This window comes from Melozone crissalis, unplaced genomic scaffold (assembly GCF_028551555.1).
Source record: "Melozone crissalis strain CALT ecotype California unplaced genomic scaffold, PUWL_Pcris_2 ptg000018l_1, whole genome shotgun sequence".
NCBI classification, from domain to species: Eukaryota; Metazoa; Chordata; class Aves; order Passeriformes; family Passerellidae; genus Melozone; species Melozone crissalis.
The window spans coordinates 11701703-11721456 of NW_026535796.1; the positions used below are offsets into that span (position 1 = coordinate 11701703).

At 40.2% G+C, this 19754-nt stretch overlaps 1 protein-coding gene across 2 annotated transcripts in view; it reads right to left on the reverse strand.

Moving 5' to 3' along the window:
* The window catches only part of TSPAN4 (tetraspanin 4), a 414602-nt gene that overhangs the window by 42688 nt on the left and 352160 nt on the right, over positions 1-19754 (reverse strand). For both annotated transcript variants that reach the window (XM_054275435.1, XM_054275434.1), the window contains one exon: positions 5692-5766. In XM_054275435.1, coding sequence (XP_054131410.1) covers positions 5692-5766 — 75 coding nt within the window. The remainder of the gene's footprint in view (positions 1-5691; positions 5767-19754) is intronic.

The window sequence follows — 19754 nt, forward strand, 5'->3', positions numbered from 1 at the left end:
AAATTCTTTTGATGAAATTTCTGCAACTCCCTATTGTGGGACACCAGCACTGAAATGCTAATAAACTAGTTAAAATTAAGCTTATTACCAAGTAAAATAAACCACAGACACTCTTCAGTCTTTTCTTACTTTATACCACCATTTATATAACATTATTTTGCATTAGAGAAATAAAATACTTGACCAGAGCTAAAGCATCTGACTCACAGAGCAGTAATTGCAGTGCATCACCATCCAGGAGGCAATCTATAGATTGCTGCACTGCTACTGCTGTTGATCCTGAAAAAACAGCTTTTAGCTATGTCAACACTCACTGCAAAACCCAAATTCCAGAACACTGCCAGAGAGCAGATATATGCCAGGAAGTGCTTGATTGGTGGACTTGATAATTTTAAAGACCTTTTACAAACAAACCAAATGGAACTTTAACTAGAAAATAAAGCATTAACACACAGACTGCTCAGAAACCATTGCGTACATATGCCAGGACTTGCACATCCTCACAGAAATACCAGAGAGAGTTCAAATTGCCTTTGTTCTCTAGAGAGCCTTCCCTGCATACTGACAAGTGCACACACTTTCCACAGAGATTCTGTTCTGAAATTACCTCAGCCCTGCACAGCAGCAAGAACACCCCTGTTCACTGTGGCAAAGGAGGATACAGACACCCAATAATTCCACCACTACTCAAGAGTTCTAGCAGTGAGAAGGGGATTGTGTAGGCAAAGTCAAATGCTGATGGAGAAACACTGCTAGAAAAGGGCCATCTGACTGAAGAGTGGTGCAGTGACCATTCTGCCAGTTTTGCAGGATTTTCCACAGCTTGTTGTTTTCCAATAAGTTAAGACCATCTCTAAACTGCACACAGTTTGGGTGATCTTGTCTCTTCACTTTAGGCTCTGTTTCCCCAGTTTCAGCAATGTTAACACGCCCTGTGTGTGCATTTTGGACAGCCCTGTGGGCTGTGCTGACTGGGAACATGAGGCACCTCATTACCTGAGGAGACATTTCTGCTGCACTGTCAAAGGCACACATGGAAAACTTTTAAACTCTCTTGACAGAAGCCCAATGAGAACAAGTTTCTGCAGTAGAACTGAACTAAACTTTATATATGAATAATTCCATCTGGTTTTTGTGAATCCCCCCCTCACATCAGTGAGCAGCTCAGCAGGATCTGATCATTTCTGTGAGCAACTGCAAATGAGTGCAGCAAGTGGAAGAGATTCTGTTTTTCCATTTTCTAAAGCCAAATGTGTAAGAGGTTGTGAGGTCTGAGCTATATTTGAAATCATATCCACTAAATTCCTACCTGCTGTCTTTGTATAGGATGAGGCAAAATATCAATCAGAAATTAAAGCAATTTTCAATTTCTTTTCAGAAACAAAGCAAGAAATGCATCAATCTACAGAATATATATTTTTATAGGATAGCAGCAAAAGCTATATTGGAGCAGCATGGCACACAAGAACATTTTCACACATTTCACGAAAAGCAGAAGTAGCCATTATTTTTCAATCCTCTGGGGGCTATTCTGTGGGCCATTTTCAACACAGCTAAGCAGGCATGGAATTTTGGCTGTAATTTTCACAGGGACCCAAGTGAGTTAATGGCCTAATCTTTACTGAAAATTCTCATCATAACTTCAAGTTGCCAATAACAGTAACTGCTCCCATAATCAAATATCATAGTCAGTGATTCTTCAGTGCTTTTGTTCTTTTCCTGACTTATGTTGCATGTTATGTTTGACATTTAAAAATAAGAAAAACCAAACCAAACAAAAACCCAACAATTTAAGCCTCCCCCCTTCCCCACCAAACACAACAGACACAAAAGCCAACCCCACATTATGGCAGTTTAGTTATGTTCTTTCATTTGTGGGTATTATATAGCTCTGTCTCTAAAATCATATAAAATGCAGACATCTACTGAAAAAACTCCACCTATTACAGCAGCAAAATGTAAATATGGACTTTTCTTTTTCTATGCTTCCAGGAGAAACATCACAGTAAAAATAAATACAGACACTAAAACCAGGAGGATTATACAAGTTAGAACTGGTACAAGACTGGGCATTTTATTAGCATAATTTACATTCTAGCAGGATCCAATCTGGTGTTGAGAAATATGAGTATCCAACCTCTGTCAGGATAGGGCTCTGCTGCTTTCTCCTTATCACAATAAAATTAAGGTTAACCCTCTCAGTACTCTGTGGATCTGTTATAAATACCCAGAGACCCTCATAGAGAAATGTCAAGTGTATAAAAATGCCAAATGCTGCTCTCCATTGATGGAATCAAAACAAAACATACTAAAGAGAATATTCTGCCTATAGATAGGTAGCCATGCACATAACCATTCACACAACTCCAGAAATGTCACTGGAGTTTGGACTGCTTCAAATGGGGGCATAAATGTAGCCTGAAAAAAAACTACACTCAGAGTGATAACAACCTGCCTTAGTTCTATAACCACATCAACTCCATTCAATACCCAATCTCTTGGGCTGGCTCTTCTCAAAAATTTAAAAGCCACACTTTAGGAACTCTTATATGAATGTGTGCAAATGCCAACAGGAGTTTCCAGGTGCCTCGGGTGCTCACATTGAGCTGAAGACAGCCTATGAACCAGTCCCTCTGCTGCTGTGGGAACAGCCAGGACAAAATAAAAGGGTTATAGGTTTTTCCTGACAACCATCCCATAGGAATGGGCATTCCATCACAGCCCATATTCACTTCTGCAGAGGTCAAGAGATTCATATTTTGCAACACAACTAGTCAGGTCAGTTGGAAGAATACTGAACAAGGTGTGAGCTCAGGCTCTGCCAAGGAGTTGTAACAGTGCAGTTACATGAGACAAGGCACTATACCTCTTTTTCTTCCTACACTGTGGACTCCTGAGCTTTCTCCAAGTCCCCCTCTCTTCACAATATCCCACTGGATAGCCAGCTCAGAGAGAGTTTTCAACTCCAGGGCAGCATTTATCTCATTACATCATTTATCCATCAAGAAAAGAAAAGATGACATCCTAGGGCATAAGACCAAGTTGGCTGCTTAAAAGCTCAGAGAAGACCAAGTCAGTAGAATTAGAGACAGAGGCAATTTTTGGGCTTCTCCCAAGCTGACAAATGAGGACAGTTGAGAACAGGTCAGTTGAGGCTGTCGTGAGTCCTAGTTTACCTCCACAGCTGCACACCCTTCCATAGCAAGTGAACAAAAGCCCTGTGCCAAAAAACTATCTGTGAATGGCTCTAAAGAACTTTTTGCCATAATGCTTTTTAGTAACAAACACAGCACTAAAGCAACAGCCCCAGCAATGGATCCAGAGAGGCTGCTTCACTGCCTGGGAGCCCACACACACATGGATGCACACCCTCCCTGTGGCTGCTATTGCTCAAAGTGATCATCTGCAGAGTCCTCTTCTCCTGCACACAAAACTAACCCTACTTTCTTCTGATGGACAGGCATCAGTGTAGAATGTTAATTCACTGATTTTCCAAGGATCTACATTAACTGAATTACTGGGTGGACTTGTCTGGGCTCACTATTTCCCACACATGTGGCAATATTGTTTTTCATATCAGGAAAGCCAGCACACAAACTCTACGCATGCTATATGAAAATGTTAGTTTTAGGCTGCTGCTGGTTTATTTATTCTGCAGTAGGCAGGACTGCAAGTGTAACATAAACTATTGATTTTCTCAGTATAAGATTTAAAGTCATACAGGAACATTAAGAGCCTCAAATTCGATCATCTGCAATACCCAGACTACAGCAATTTGTTAACTCAGTAAAACTGCACTTGAACTGGAGCCCGTACTTTAGACTCTGTTTTGATCTTACAGACAACTGCAGGGTACTACCTCCTGCAGTATGTGAGTCAGAGAAAGTTAATTTCCTGATCTCTTTATTAACAATCAATAAAACCCACTGCAAACCAACAGGCTGAAGGAGGGAGGGAATCCTTCTGATACTTTTTCACTGTTTAACCTCTGAAGAGCAAGGATGAATATTCTCTGTGACACACCTGCCAACCTAGCAGAACTGATTGCATTATGAATAAAAATACTTCATTGGTTTCTCTTCTTTCCTCCATACCCACACATTTACTGATCTATCAGCCTCAACACCAGCCAACAACAGGAGTTCTACCAAATAACGAATTGGAAAATTAGAAATATTTATTTTATTAACCTAACCAGAAACATTTCCATTTATTTCTTCTGTGTTCAGGACAGGTCTTTATTTTAGATCTGCCATTATTTTAGAAACTACTATAATTATTCTTTGTAAGACCTCCTAAGCAGAGGATCTCATTCATTTCCTAAACTGAATCTAGGTTGTCTCCATAATTCCTTTTCATGACAACTCTATTCCATCTTTCTTGCACTTCTCATTAGTTGTGTAACCAAAACTCAACATTATGTTCACAGGGAGGCAAGCCTATTATACAATGCTATGATAATATTTTCTAACTGATTTTATTTCTAAACATAACCAAGTGTTGTGTTTGGGTTTTGGAGGCCCACTGCATATTAAGTAGATGCCTTTACTCCTGTATGATGTGTAGATCTTCCTGCCAAGAGCTGACAAGTAATTCAGAATCCAATAATGCATACAAGAAATTTTAAATTGTCCCTTCTACTGTAATTACCTGGCAAGTTAATTCCATGTTCCAGCTACAGAATGCTAGAGAACCTAGCTCTTTAAAGTCCTTCAGAAGTGCATCTGACAATGCCTCACTGATATGACTAATATATAATATCTCATATCACTAATATACTAGTAATTATATTAATAATTTATGTATTAATGAACATGGTGTTGGTTTTGGTGGTCTTTTTTTTGCTATTGTCTTTCCATTCCTAAAGGAAGTGTTTACCACTCATGTACCTGATGAATGTTAATTGATGGTAAAATTTTGCCACCTTCCCTGTGATTATTAAGTTCCCTCAGTCTTCAATTGTAAGAGACTTCTGATTTTGATTGAATAAGCAGGTGGCACTTAATTATGCCCTTGTTTTGGATTTACTAATGTAAGATTTTTTTAAAGAAAAGGATAAAGATAATTCAGGTAGGCAATATTGCCTGTACAACTGAAGGAACAATGGTCAAACACACAGAAAACGTGAAAGTGTAAACAAAAGCTGTGTTTATTGAACTCTCATGCATTTACCCTGGCTTTCCACTAGGCTCTAAGTACACATGTGCTGCAAGGAGCAGTGTGGAAAGATAATGAATTTTATGCCTTTGCCTGTGCTGAGGACACTTCCTTTTTAACAGTATAAATGTGGCTCTTAAACCATAAACATATTTTTAAAAATCATATTCTCTCTGATGGGTATCTCCTCCTACATGCTCCTAGTAAGGCTTGTTGGCTTCTTTGCTTTTTTTGGTGGGGTGTTTTGTTTTTTGTTTGTGGACATTTTTGTGTGGTTTTTGTTCCCTTTTATTTTGTTAATGACAGATGCACTTGGCAGCATCTGTGACCTTGAGTTGTACACTTGAGCAAGCAAGACAGCCCAGTCCTGCCAGGCTGCTTATGCATTCTGAGAGAGCTCCTTCTGAGAGGAGTGTCTCAAGGAAGACAGAGGCATGATGTGCATACCAAGCCAAGAGCTTTATGATTTATTTATAGGGAAAAGGGGCATATAAATTTGCTGAAGAGGAAAGAAAAATGAAGAATTTGACTTACCTTGTCGGTGTAGACGAAAAACAGAATCACAACAGTGAGCTCCAACAGAAATATAATTAACAGCATGATAAAAAACTGTCAAGAGAAGAAAGGACGGGGGATAAAACAAAAGCAAAAGCCATCAACATCTATTTCAGCTTTTTCTGGATACACAGAAAGTACATTCAGCAGAACATGCAGAATGGGGAGTGGGAGTCATACAGGCAGCAGGATACAAAGCTGCTGCAACTGAAAAAGCAGATAAAGGACTAGTGAGGCAACACCACAGTGTCTGGGCATAGGCATGGCTCATTTATAGCACTGGTTTCAGTAGGACAGCCTAAAACCCCACCAAGAGCAAGCCAGTACTCTCTTTGACAGCAAACCTGGAGGAGTCTTTCCATGCTAGGTTTTCTTTTTTCTTTTTTTCCCCACTGGATATTAGTGATGACAGCCAATGATATCCATGAAATTCACAGCTTAACTTCCCATGGCAAGAGAAGGTAGCCTGGGCCATAAAGTCACAGCTCCTTTCAAGGGTAATGGTGGGGTCAAGGGGGAAGTGAAAGGTGTACCAAGTTAGCTTTATGAGCAGTTTCAGAGAGCTACACAAATAACCCATGAGTTTCAGGTGAAAGGGGCTGATTTGTACCAAAGACATCAAAGCAAATTTGGGCCACCTCTCTGTCTTCTCATAAGCCGTGGAACTGCCTAAGACCCAGGAGTCAAAAGCTCAAAGGACTGGATAAAAAACTTTTAAGTCAGGGATTTCAGGTAGGTTCTCTAAAGCCCTCAGCTATTTTTTTGATTGACTTCAGTGAGAAGAACTGCTGGCAATGCCAAACACTTCTGGGAAACCACATCCTTTACTTTTGTTACCACACTGGATGGGTCTGCAGCAGCATCAACACCGCACTTGCAGACTCCAGAGTGAGCGCTATCAGAGCATTAAATGAAACTGAGTTTTGCATAGATAGGTAAAGGAGAGAATAATTTTGGAAACTTTTTAGGCTGAGGCAAAGGTCCAGCTCCCTATAACATAAAATTCACACACTTAGCAACCTGTAAGGGTGGAATTCTAATACTGAGCAACACCGGCTTAATTGGAATCCCATCCCCACGAGAAAAACTCAATTACTGTCTCTTCAACCACAAGGCTGCAAACCTATAAAAGTTTAATAGCTACTAAGCCTTTATCAGAATTTCTGCACTGCCTGGTAAGCCAAAACCAAACCTTTGAACCTATGGATTTATGTGACTGAATGGAGGGCAAAAAGTCACAAAGGGGAAAATACTTTTCTTCCCTGGTACAATTACTGTGTCTACAGAAGTCATTGCATTTTGCTCCATGAATCTTAAATTATTTATTTTCAGATTTTCATCACCAGTATTTTCACACCTGCCTGACCCTAATACTGGATCCTATTACTGCCCAGTTTTGAATCACAGACCTCATTTATGCCCATGATCCAAGCTGATTTCCATACCATTACCATCCAAAACTGACCTTCTGCATGGCTTTGCAAACCTGTCTTGGTGCAGCTTGCTTATTTTTTACAATTTTATCCTGCTGCATAGCATTAACTGAAACAGAACAAGGCATATCCTTTTTTTGCAAAGATGCACAGACACTTTGCTCTATTTGGCTGTAGAGTACTTTTTTGCTCATCCATAAAAGCATCACTTATCCAAAATGTGCATGCAAACACCATTTTCTCCCTGTGAAATTCCCTGGCATAGACAGGATTGCATGAGACAATTTCTAGAACAAAGGAGAAAGACTTTGTTACCCATTATATACCGTGATCAGCATTTCCTACCAGAGGACCTCAGTTTCGTCAGCTTATCATTTTGCCAAACCTTAATTGTCTGTGCTGATATATTCTGTGCTTGTTTCTATCGAAAGGATAAAAGCTTTTGGAAGAACGTCAAAAGTAGCACTCCAATTACTTCTAAGAATGAAGCAGGGCAAAGTACCCTATTCTTCCCAGGTTAAATTTCTGGTGCTTTAATTTGAAATCCTCTCATACTGCAGTGTTTAGAGCAGGGGCCTGACACAGTGCAGCTCCATTTCAGGCACAGAAATTTCAGCCTTTTGTCTTACCCAGCTACAAATTGATGTTGTGGGAAAGTTATTCGCTTTCAAGAGTCTGAATTTCACACATCACATAGATGAGAGGGCTCAGCAGCTAAAGCCTGCAAATTGTACACCCCCATGCTCACACACAACCAGACAAGCCACAAACCATCCCACAGATCTTTTCTGCACCAGTGGTGCCTTTCTGCCATCTCCTCAAAGCCAATAACCTCCAGCCCCACTTCACAGGACATGGCCTGGAATGGGAGGTATGCCCAGGAACTGGAATAAAACGTAGGGATCTGTTTTTCCTGTGCTCTCAAGAAAGTTTTTCCTCCCTACTCTGCATGCAGCACCATGGAGAGAGTACAGATGAAGCCAGGGAATGACTGCAGGCAAAATGCTACCCCAAGTAAGAACATTTTTAACAGCAGATGGGGAATGGTTTGGCTTAGGATATGATCTGGCTACAGGTTTTTCTAAAACTGGACCTATAAGCAATAGACAATCCAGGCAGGAGACACTTGTATACATGGATACCCAGGAAGAATGAGGACTTTGAGGGGATGGTGGCCTGGGGAGGACACCATGGTGGAGACATGGGAAAAAAAGAGCAAGAAATAAAGAGTGGCCATAAAAGAAAAACATCCTGCACTGATCCCCATGACTGAGTATAATGTGCAGGGAATGAACTAGACACTGGCAAAGGGGGAGGAGAGGTGTCTGGAGGGAAGTTTCTCAAAAAGAGGTGTTTCCTCAAGTATGTCATTATTTCTTAATACTAGGAACAGTAATTAAAATTTCATCTTAATTGGTAACAAATGCAGTGAAATTTCACATCTCAAGAGCATTTCCCCCTGCAACACCAACTCTGCTAAAAGCTACCAGCTTCAGACTTGAGCAGAGAGCTGCTCTTGCCAGCTGTGCCATTGTGTCCAATGAAGGAGGTTGGACCTTCTGGCAAGACCCTGACAGTGCTCCTGCCTTCCTCAGGTCATACTAGAGAAATAGGCATGACACTGACATCAGAAAAAGATGCTAAAATTGTGGAGTCAAGCACTCATAATTTAGGTAATATCAGAATAAAAATCCTCTCAGTGATGGTTATGTATCATGTCTAAGTCTTTCCCTACAGACACTGAGAGGGTCCTCCAAGCTGGGAATTTGATTTCACGCACTGCAAATTTGGAAGCCATACAGTAAAACTAATGTACATGGTTCAGAAAGTCAAAACCTAGATAAGGATTATCCTTTATCTCTATAGAAAAATATTTTGGTTTTATATAAAAGTACAAGGTAGCTAATTCTATCCTTTTTTTTCTTTTTACATTTGGAAGCATTGACAGAGCCCCCATAGCTATATCACAGATAACTAACAAGTATTAGGAATCCCCACGTGTATGTACAGACAGTGGAGACCTGTGCTGTATCTTTCATTACAAACGTTAGTTAAGTGAGCTCAACCTCAACGCAGAGGCTTCACCCTAATCACCTGGTAAAAGCTCCAAGCACTTGCATGTCAGGTCATCTGTCATCCCCCTTCTAAAGAAGAGCGTACCTGAACCCAAACCAACACCCTGGAAAGCAGCAAGCAAGGTTTCAGCCTGTGCTGGCTGCAAAGCAAAGCCTGCACACTGCAGCACATCCTGCTATTCCCCAGATTAAAGTGCAGGCATGGACACATGCACAGCCTGCTCCTCTAGTCCACAGCACCTTCCAACAGGTCATTTTCACTTCCATCCTCAGTATCATCCCAAAGGGAATGATGCCCAATCTAGGGCCAGACCCAGCTTGGCACATACCATTCCAATTTAGAAGGAAGAAACATGAAATCACTGAAGGCTCACAGCACCTAAACCCCAGCACACCTGCTGGAAACTCACAGCTGTTTTTCAATGGAGTTCTCTCACTGCGGTGATAAATACTGAGAAGAATAAAATTGAGTTTTGTTTGGTTCACTGGGGCTGTAGGCTATTGGTATAATAAAGATTTATGCATGGAGAAACAACAATCCCAAAGCAAAGCATTCATGTGAAACTCCATAAAAAAAGATTAACCTGACCTTGTACAGAGAAATGCTTTACCATACTACTTGTCAAACAGTGAGATGCAACCCAGCAGAGGTTCAGTGGAGAGGTCCCTACTGCTCAGCTTTTCACAAATTACACTTGAAATAACCCTACAGAAGCTTTGATGAGGAGGGAGGTAAGGTAACACCCTTCTGTCTACCACTGCTGACTTCCAACCCCTAAGAAAACTAAAGCCAGTTTCTCAGCAGCTACCTTTATATTCCAGAAAGCCTTTGACTTTCCCACAGATTCTCATTAAAAGTGCATGAAAAAGGAAGTATGCAACTGTTACCAATCCTACATCATGGATAGGTATCACCCTCCTGCTGTCAGAGAGAAAAGTCTGCTGGAGGAGACAAGGATCCAAGTTTCAACTCTATTCCCACCGGATCTGTACCAGGCTTTTGACTCACTTCCAGTTTTGCTCATTCAGGCTGTTGATATCAGTTGGAGAATCAAGAACTGTACCCTGTGTACATCACTTAAAGCACATTTCCATTGCTGCTTACACAGGCAGAAAACAATGAGCATTTCCCTCCCAAACAAACAGGATTCCCTGGTTTCTCAGATGCTCCAGACACTTGCCTCGCTGCATGACTGACATCCCACTCTAATACACAGGACTGGATCATCTTCTTCCCCACTGCCTCTCCCTCCCAAATCTTCTCATTAGCAGGGTCATGTTGCTCAAATTGCCCATCTCTCCAAGTCAGGAGTAGCTGACCTTCTCTCAGTCCCCCACAGGCAAAAGTGACCCAATACAATGGAAACCAAGGTGTGATTGTCTTGCTAGCCTGTGACACTAAATGTGATATAACTCATGGCAAACTCCAGACTGCTCTGATTCCACTGCTTGCTGAAGCAATGCTTTTAGTTTGATGGGGGCTGTCTCAGAAGGGGACAGTAGGATCTCAGTGCGCCAGACCTGTTTCCCAACTTAGCTCACGACAGCAGACAGAAGCTTCTTGCAAAAAATTATTCAAATTCTCTTCAACAAACATGAAAATAGTAAGAAGACCCGAGAGCCAGCTGTTCCTTTTGAACAGTGATACATTCCAAAACAATTTTAAAGTTCATGGCCTAGCAAATATATTGCTTAACCAAACTGCATACAAATTAGTGCAACCTTCCTAAGAAACCAAACAAATAACTTCAGCAGACAGTCTGTGCTGTTTTCCATCACATTTAAACTGCCTGCAAGGTGGACAGTTGGGCTTCTTTTCTGACAGACACTATGAAGTACAACACATGAGCAGGGAGGTGGCTCCTGGAAAATGCTCCAGCAAAGTAACTGCCTTCCACCTGCACCAGCTCCCAGGATGAAGGGACAAAAACAAATGGAAAATTTACAGCCAGTCCTTTCTCTGCAACATTAACTGCAAGTTTGGTATGTTGATGATATAAAAGATACAAGCCTTTTGCCTTTCAGTGAGGCTGGATTACAAATCCTCACTGATCAGCTTTAATTTCAGTACTACATTTCATTTCCTAATGAATACACACCCCAATAGAAGAAATTACAGACAATTCTTTGGGGTGAAATAGTTGGTCTTAATAGCCTGGAAGGATTATTAATTCATCTGCCTGGTTCAGATGTGTACATATATAACTTCGGTGCTCAAGAATTAACCAGCTCTGGCTACTGGAAGACAGAGTCTCTCAGAATCACACAGAGGGCGTCAGTAACCTTTGGGGACCACCTGGTTCAACCCCTTCCTAAAAGCACAGTCAGCTACACAAAGCTGCACAGAGCTGTGTCCAGTCACCTTAGGAGCATCTCCAAGGATGAAGATGGACAGTCACCCACAGACTCACTGGATACCTTTTTCCAATACTTGACTATATAATGATAAAAAAAAAAAAAAACCAAACAAAAATATTCTGCATCTCTAATTGGAATTTCCTTCGGTTTTGACCTGTGCCTGTTATCTCTTGTATAATCCCTGTGAATTCTTCCAAAAGCTCTATTTTCCTTATATTGTACTACAAGGAGTTGAAGACATGAATAAAATATACTCCCTGCTTTAATTTCTTAAGACAGAACAAAGCCAGCTCTCTCAGTCTGTCCTTGCACATCATGTGCCCCACAGTCCTCACAGTGGCTCCCCACTGGATCCCTTCCCTTCAGGTATTCATGTGTTTCTTCTACTGGGGAGCTTTAAATTGAGTTAAGCACTTCAGACATAGCTTTTTCTTATTCTGGAAGAAGGTGTCATTGCTTCTCTATGTCAAGAAATGTAAGGGAATGTGGGGCTTGGTATGGTCCAGAAAGACCCAATTACTACATTTATCATGAGACAAAGGTACATTTGAAAGATCTCTGCTTGATTTTTAGATTGTAATTTGATAAGAACAGAAATACTGTCAAAGGTAACCTCACATCCTGCACACATCCTTCCCTTCTCATCCTATATTTAATACTGAAGGTGTAAATAGTGTCTGTCCTTTTTGAATAAATTATGCCAAACTTTTACTCCCTGTCATGGAAAGAAAATGAGCTCTATCCCTGCTGAAACCAGGACACCTAAAAATTCACAGAGCTCTATTTTAAAGTCAGAAGAACTTAATGTATTTTATAAGAGCCATACTTTACAATGTCCTGAAAATTTAAAGTTTTCCTCAAATTTAATATGCTTCGTAATTATTCAATCATTTTATAATGGATTATATTATTTATATTTAAGTACTATTAAATGGATTGAGTGAAGATGTCTCATTACTACAGCTGGCATTGTTAAAATGCAGAAGTGTAGCATCTCCATGTCCAACCTAATTATGGCAGCAGAAGCATCAACAAACTTTGATGCATTAGTTGAGCACCAAAAAGGGTAACACTGTCAGAGGTTCTGAATGCTATAAACTATTGACAAATTTACTGCATGTTCCCCACTTTGGAAAAATTTAAGCCACCTAAAAAAAAAATCTGAATCAATGCCACAATTGCCACTGAGATACTGAAAAAAAGAACTCCAGGTACTGGAGAACCACTCACTCTTTATATAGGTCCTGTATTTTTGCCATTGTTGGATCTGGCTTTGTAAGCAGAGCAATATGAAGTTCATCCTCAAGCATTTTCAGACTTCCCAGAATAGCATTTTAATAACATATTGGTACTTGACTTTTACAGAATAAAAACTCATATGGCACAGATTTTGTCAGCACTCAAAAAAACCCAATGAAACTTTCTTCCTCTTTTAAAAGCAAAAGTATTCAATGTATCAGTAGTTCTCACAAGAAGTTTGATTTAACATAATTCCCTGAAGGCATCTTGATCTGATATATTAATAGGGACTAGGAACATTACAAAAGATTCTCTTTTTTTCTTTTTAAATTTCCTTTGGTTTTCTTTTCCAAGGTACTGAGCAAGGATAGGAGAACAGAAGAGAAAGTGCAGTGGAAATTATACTTAAAAGTGACTTCCTCTGCAGCCTGGAAGACTTGTACAGAAAAAGAGCAGTGAACAAGAAATGACAGGACAGTGCCCAGACTTCAACATTAACTGGAATTACAGTCAACAAAATCCCAATGTATTAATCTTTTACATGAAATTCAGAGCCAAAGGGAAAGGGCCGTTTGTTTCTACCAATTTCCATCACAGTGGATTCTGATTACACATCCCAGCACCAAAGGTTTTGCTGACATTCGGTCTGAACACTCCTTTTGTTAGTTCCATGCACTTGCTCCTACTTAGCACTCTTTGCAGCACCACAAATGCTTCCTTTCTGTCCACAGCATTTATACTCCTTGAATATTTGAGGATTTATGGTCCCATCTGAGCCTTCTCTCCCTCATGTTGTGCATATTTAGCTCTTTGAGTACTTCCTTGGAAGTAAATCTCTTTAGTCTCACAATCATTTTTTTTCAGCATAAAAATGATAAGTTTGCTCATAAACTGTAAAAAGGCAGTAATGTATATGAGCAAACTCACGAACAGAAACTCCATTATGAAAACGTCATGTATCTAAATTTGGTTCATCAGCTATTATTCTCTGAAAGCCTTAATGGCTAATTCATTCTGATTGTGACAAAGCCTTTCATGCCTTATGCCTGCTGGATATATAGTACAGCTCTGTTTATGTTTGGACTATATATTTTATGAATGTGCAAAATCTCCTGCTGATCAATAAAGCTCAAAGAAATCTGCAGTAATTATTTCTGGGAAAATATACAACATATGCAGCCTTAACACATTAACAGTGTTTCATTTTAGTCTCATTACTGCTTTCGGTTGGAATCGTTCAGTCTTACTGCATTAGTGAGTGAGAGCTGAGAGACCTGATATTCCCATACTATGCATCAAAGGATTTTAAGTGGTATTTTATGGCACCTCTAGTATTTTTTCACATTCTGCCAAAACTGACTCAAAATCAATGAAGTGTCATCAAACAGTAGCCAGGTATCACTCTCCTATCACAACAGAGGGTGGGTGTAGGCCCTTTAGCACATCACAGATTCCTCAGCACTAATAAAGGTCTCACTGGCCTTCGACTTTTGTAAGGGTTGCTTCATTTCTTCTGCAAACATAATGCAAAGGTGTGACATGATCTAGTGTGATTTTATACCAGTCAGGAGACAAACTCATCTTACTTGTGAAGTATGAGTGGATGAGGAAGAAGATAAAACATCAGAGTAGCTCTTTCAAGTCCCCATGCCACTCCATTCATGACAAAGCAGCTGCTTGAGTCCATCTAACACAGATACAGCCAATACAACTAAAAGGCTCTAGCTTGGGTTTAATCCAACCTACTCCATCTATGGTAATGCCATGCAATGTTCTTATCTAGGAGTGTCAAAACAGTGCCTAGAAACTGTGATGTATGTGCAAGTGAATAAGATGGCGAGAAGAAGATGGGCAAGGAGAAAATAAAGGACAAGGTAGTTTGTCTGCATTTAAATTCTGCTGCTGGTTTTACCCTTGCTTCTCAAATGTGTTACACAGAAGCAGCTGCATCAGATGCACATATGTCAGTCTTGCAGAAGCTTAAAAAATGAAGAAGCAGGCAGTGTGGCCTATCTAATTCTGCCTTTTATCTGGTAACACTGAGGGTCTGAAATATCTGTAACATCAAATCGACTCTGGTTGTGCCTTGTGTGGCATCAGTGATTTACACAAAGTAGCCTCCATTTCTTTACCTCCAGAGTTACATTTTTCTGAGGTTCAGGTAATTCTACTCCTTATAGAGAAAGAAGTCAATGTTGCTCTTCATTTTAGGTAGAATTACTAAGGTGGTTAAAAATAACAAAAGAATGATTTGGAATAAAAGCACACACGCGGCTTTACTAAGCCTATTATGTTCTATCCAAGGAGATAATCTTACTATTAGAGAAAGGAAAGAGCAAATGTTATGCTCAAAAGTCACATGAATGTCTGGACAGGCAAGGAACACACAGGTTACCTGTCATTTACTTTCAAAATGGGAGCAATTCTGTTGTCTGTCAGCTCTTGCAGGTGATCCTAGGTCTGGATCTGGAAATGGCTCAGAGCCAGGCTTCTTTTGAAGAACCTCTGGCACATGAGAGTTGTTTGAATGCTGAGACAAAAGATGGGAGAAGGGACACTTTGTAGATGACAGGAGAGCTTGAGCCTGCACAGACTGTCAGAGAAGCTGATATCGCTAGTATACTTTAATCTACAAGGAGTTAGAAACTCAAACACTGATTGCCATTTAGACAAACAAATTAAATCTTCACTTGACCTAAATTAGTTCAGCTCCCCTGACTCCTGCAGAGTGTGGTGCTGCCACACTCTATGATGGCCATAAAGCAGTGTCTTGGCACTACAAAAAGAAATGGGGACATTAGGGAAACATTCCTCCCTAACCTAAGGGGCTCCCCAGGGAAGTAGGTCTCCAAGCCAGCCAGAGTTTCTAAGACACTCTTAGTTGTGTGGTTCAGTTTAGTTAGGCAGTCCTGCAAGGAGCAGGTAGTAGGACTCAATGATTCTTATGGGTCCCTTCCAACTCAATACTGTGTGATTCTGTAACTCAAAGCACATCAGGCATTAGCGGTATGGCATCAGCCTGTACCAGAAAATTAAATATACCCTATGAGGTAAGCCCTTCCCACACATTGATCTTAGGGTCAAGTCTAAAACTAGGTGAGAAGGAAACTTCATTCTTTCTCTCCTCAGTTCCCAGATCCTTTGATTAAGTCTCTTTGATTAATTTCTCCCAGAGCTGAAGAAAAGAAGGGAGGAAGGGGAAGACTCAGACAGGTTCCATCCCCTCACAAGTTTCAGTACCAGCCAAGAGGAAGAAGCTAAAAACTGAAAGACAAGGAGGAGCAGATTCTTCATAATAGAGACAACCAAACTAGGGAAGATTGCTGCTGAGTACTTCCAGTCCAAGCAGGCAGCAAGCTGGAATTTCACATGCAACACAGCACTACACAGAGAAGTGATATACTCCACGTATAATGCTCTCAGGCTGTACGTATGGCATCTGTCTGGTCTCTGCATCGCTTGCTTGCTGCTGTGGCTGCAGCCAGCATTTCCCTGATTTTGCTAGTTTGATTGCTAAAACACCAGCTCATGTGCTAAACTGGAATGAGAATCTACTGCTTGATCTGTAGCATTAAATTACTGAGATGAAGTCATTTACAGGCTGTTTCTTTCCCATTTAGTTGCTTTGAAATAAATTCCCCATCACCAATGAAGTTTCAACTGTCAGCTCTCTGGATCCAGTGATACTACTGAAAACCTAAAATAGTAGGGTTTTTTAGTTTCCTTTTCTTCCTACTCATTAACTTTTTCCTTATTTTCTTTAGGGCTGTTTCACTTACAGATGAGCTGGCTGGAGTTCAGAAAACTCTCAACAGCACAGTACAAAACACCATGGGCACTCATTTTCCCCTTGGACTATTCCATAAATGAGAATCTTTTGATATCTGGATAGTCACACAGCATCAGTGCATTCCACAGCTGGTCCTGACCTAATATCAAGTTTTAATTCTCATTTTATTCATCCCAGCAGCTGTGATGACTACTTGCTTATTAACACAAAGTTATCATTTCAATTAAACTGAACACACAGATCTGCCTGTTAATGATTATTTTCATTCCCCTTCTCATTAACCATTGTTTCAGCTTTTCTACAATAAAAATCAGGGTTATCCACAAATCAGGACATATCAGAATAAGGGGAAGGGGGTGTATCTAAGCCACTTTGTTAATCCTGTTAATTAACACAATTTTGTTAATGCTTGATGTGATGGAGCATAGCCAACCTTGCTGCTTTATAAGAAGGCAGCTGGCTTCAGATAATCAGAGAAGAATCAGCATTTTGGCTGTTTCAAGCCCTCTCCCTTTTTAAATTTATTCTCATACAGGTAATGTGTGGACAAGGATTCCCTCATCCTCTACCTCTTTTGACTAGATTATTGGCCATGCTGCATCCCAACCAGAGCAGAAGAATGTGTTCTTAGCACCAAATCATTGGAGGGAAAAAAAAGTGCCACAAAATCTGAGGGTGAAATAAAGAACTACCTATGAATCTTATCTCCTGTTAGGACACAGGTTATTATCTAAGTTTCAAGTGTCTGGAAATGTTGTATCTATACATGTGTGCTGTAACAACCAAATAGAGATGTCCTTCACACAGGGTGAAGGGTGTCCTTCACACAGGGTGAAACCCCATTCTGGTTTTTACCAGTATTCCTCTGATCTCCCGGACCAAAAGTCTCTTTTTGCAAAAACATATGTACTAGACCATGGTCACAGATCCTTTCCAGCAGCTTCTCTAAATGTTCTGTTTCACATTTAACTGAAGGCAGTGGTGCAATTAGACTGATCAGCTCAGCTGGGACAGCCTACAGTGTTGCCCATGGAAAACAGCTAAGGCTGCCAATTATAATTTTCAACAAAACAAAAAACTGAGAAATATTTTTGCTTTGGGAGATGTATTTTTCATTTAGACACAATACATATGATAAAAGAAATCAGAATTATCATTACTATTATAGAAACATGGACTAAATGCTTTTTAAAGGTCACTGAAGCACACAGGATGGCTAGATACATCCTGATGTAATCACAGAAAGATGATGAAGGCACTGAGTTGAGATTTAGATAATTTGGGTTTGCTCCATGGCTCTCTCACAATCTCCCACTGCAACCTAGGCAAGGCACTTAGCTTCACTTTGCTGCAGCTCTCTGTCTAATGAGAATAATAATATTTTCCATTTGTCTTATCTAATTAGACAGTAAGCTCTACTGGTCAGGTACCTCTGCCTCCCAGGAGTTTCATACAGAATGAGCATCCTCATGGGCTGCCTGCAGGGGATACTGTAATACAGGTAATAAATTACATAACCCATCATGATTTAACGTCAGGCACTGAAACTCTTAACCTGGACTATTCATGGAATAATGAATGACCTTTTTCAGGGCAAGCATACAAATATAGATCTCTGCTAAACATGTCCAAAAGACAGAGAATTCAGGCAATTTAGCTCCTCAAATATAGATCTTAAGCAATTAACCTAAAAGATAATGTTTACACAGACCCTTAAGGATCAGCTGGGTCAACATTTGAGCACTGAAGTACTTAATCAGGCATAAATCTCCTTAGCATAGAGAAATGGTCTGTTCAGGTGCACCTACAGCACCTGCCTGAAGTCAGCACAATGATCAAGCCACCACAACAGATTTTGTGTTTGAGTGGCAAAGTGGTGCCTCATCTCCCGCAAGGACCTGCCCTCAGCAAGAAAGCACAGTGCAGTGGGGTTAAGAGCATACAAGCCAAACATTTTGTTAAAATTCACAGAGATGATGGATATGGCTAACAGCTCTGATGCACATCAGAACTGTATGGCAATTCCAAAGGGAAAACCAGAAAAGATGGATTCCCAATTTCCTACCAAGATAACCCATAGAGATTTGCAGTACAGTTACATGATCCAGCAATGCAAGACCAAATACCTATGAAAAAACATCAAGGGAAGTCCATAAAATAATCTTCACAAGTCAGACTCCTGGCTTATTGTCTCTGTCACTGGTTCAGGCCACTGACCCAACCCATCAGAACAAAGCTGCCTTTTTCTAACTACAGCTGAGCTTGTAGCAGAGGGACCTCAGTCATACAGTCTTGAGCAACAATACTTGCAGAAATGTTAAACAAGTCTTACTGAAGCAGGAAAGCACTGTTTGCCTATTTCATTCAACAATTTGCATCTATATTCAGATATAAGATTATATATACCAGGTTGCATACTTATCTCAAGAATGCCTGTTGCTTTGATTTCCCTAGGGAAATCTAATAATGAAAAAGTTTATCTTCTTTCACATTGTAGCTGGGGCAAATAAGAATCAGTGCAAATATCCATTTTTTGTTCACTGACATCTTAGAATGACAGCTATAAAATTCACCCCATCTATGCATTTTTGCAGAATGCATAGAGTGGTTGATGTTTCCTTTCAATTTTTTTTTCTTTACACTCTTAGATTTTAATATTATTCTATTCCTCTGAATGCAAAGAAATAGGAATAGGTCTGTTTCTTAAGAGATTAAGGAAGCACTGACTTTACATTTTCCTGACTATACATTGCCACCGAGTAAAGAATATCTGCAGTGGACACCAAGTAATTCCTTTCAAGTCAGTAAATCTTGAGCTTTAGACTATCTAAACTCTCAGTTCAGAGACTTAATGTGGATCCTCCTGACTACTGCGCAGCTCTGTGCTAAAATCTCATTTACAAACTGAACTTTACTTCTGCTTTCTATCTCCTTTTCCCACCTGTCCTCTACTTCTCAAACCACTTGGTCTGTCCTCCCTTCTTTCAAAAGTCATTGGTAAATGCTAGAGGTAAGTAATTACTAACATTCACACCTAACACCACAGCAGCCTAATACCAAAGAGTTTACAGGTGTGCTCTGACAAACCAATACAAACGTCATATGTGCAGAACACAAAGATACATGATCAGTCTCATCTGCTCTGCA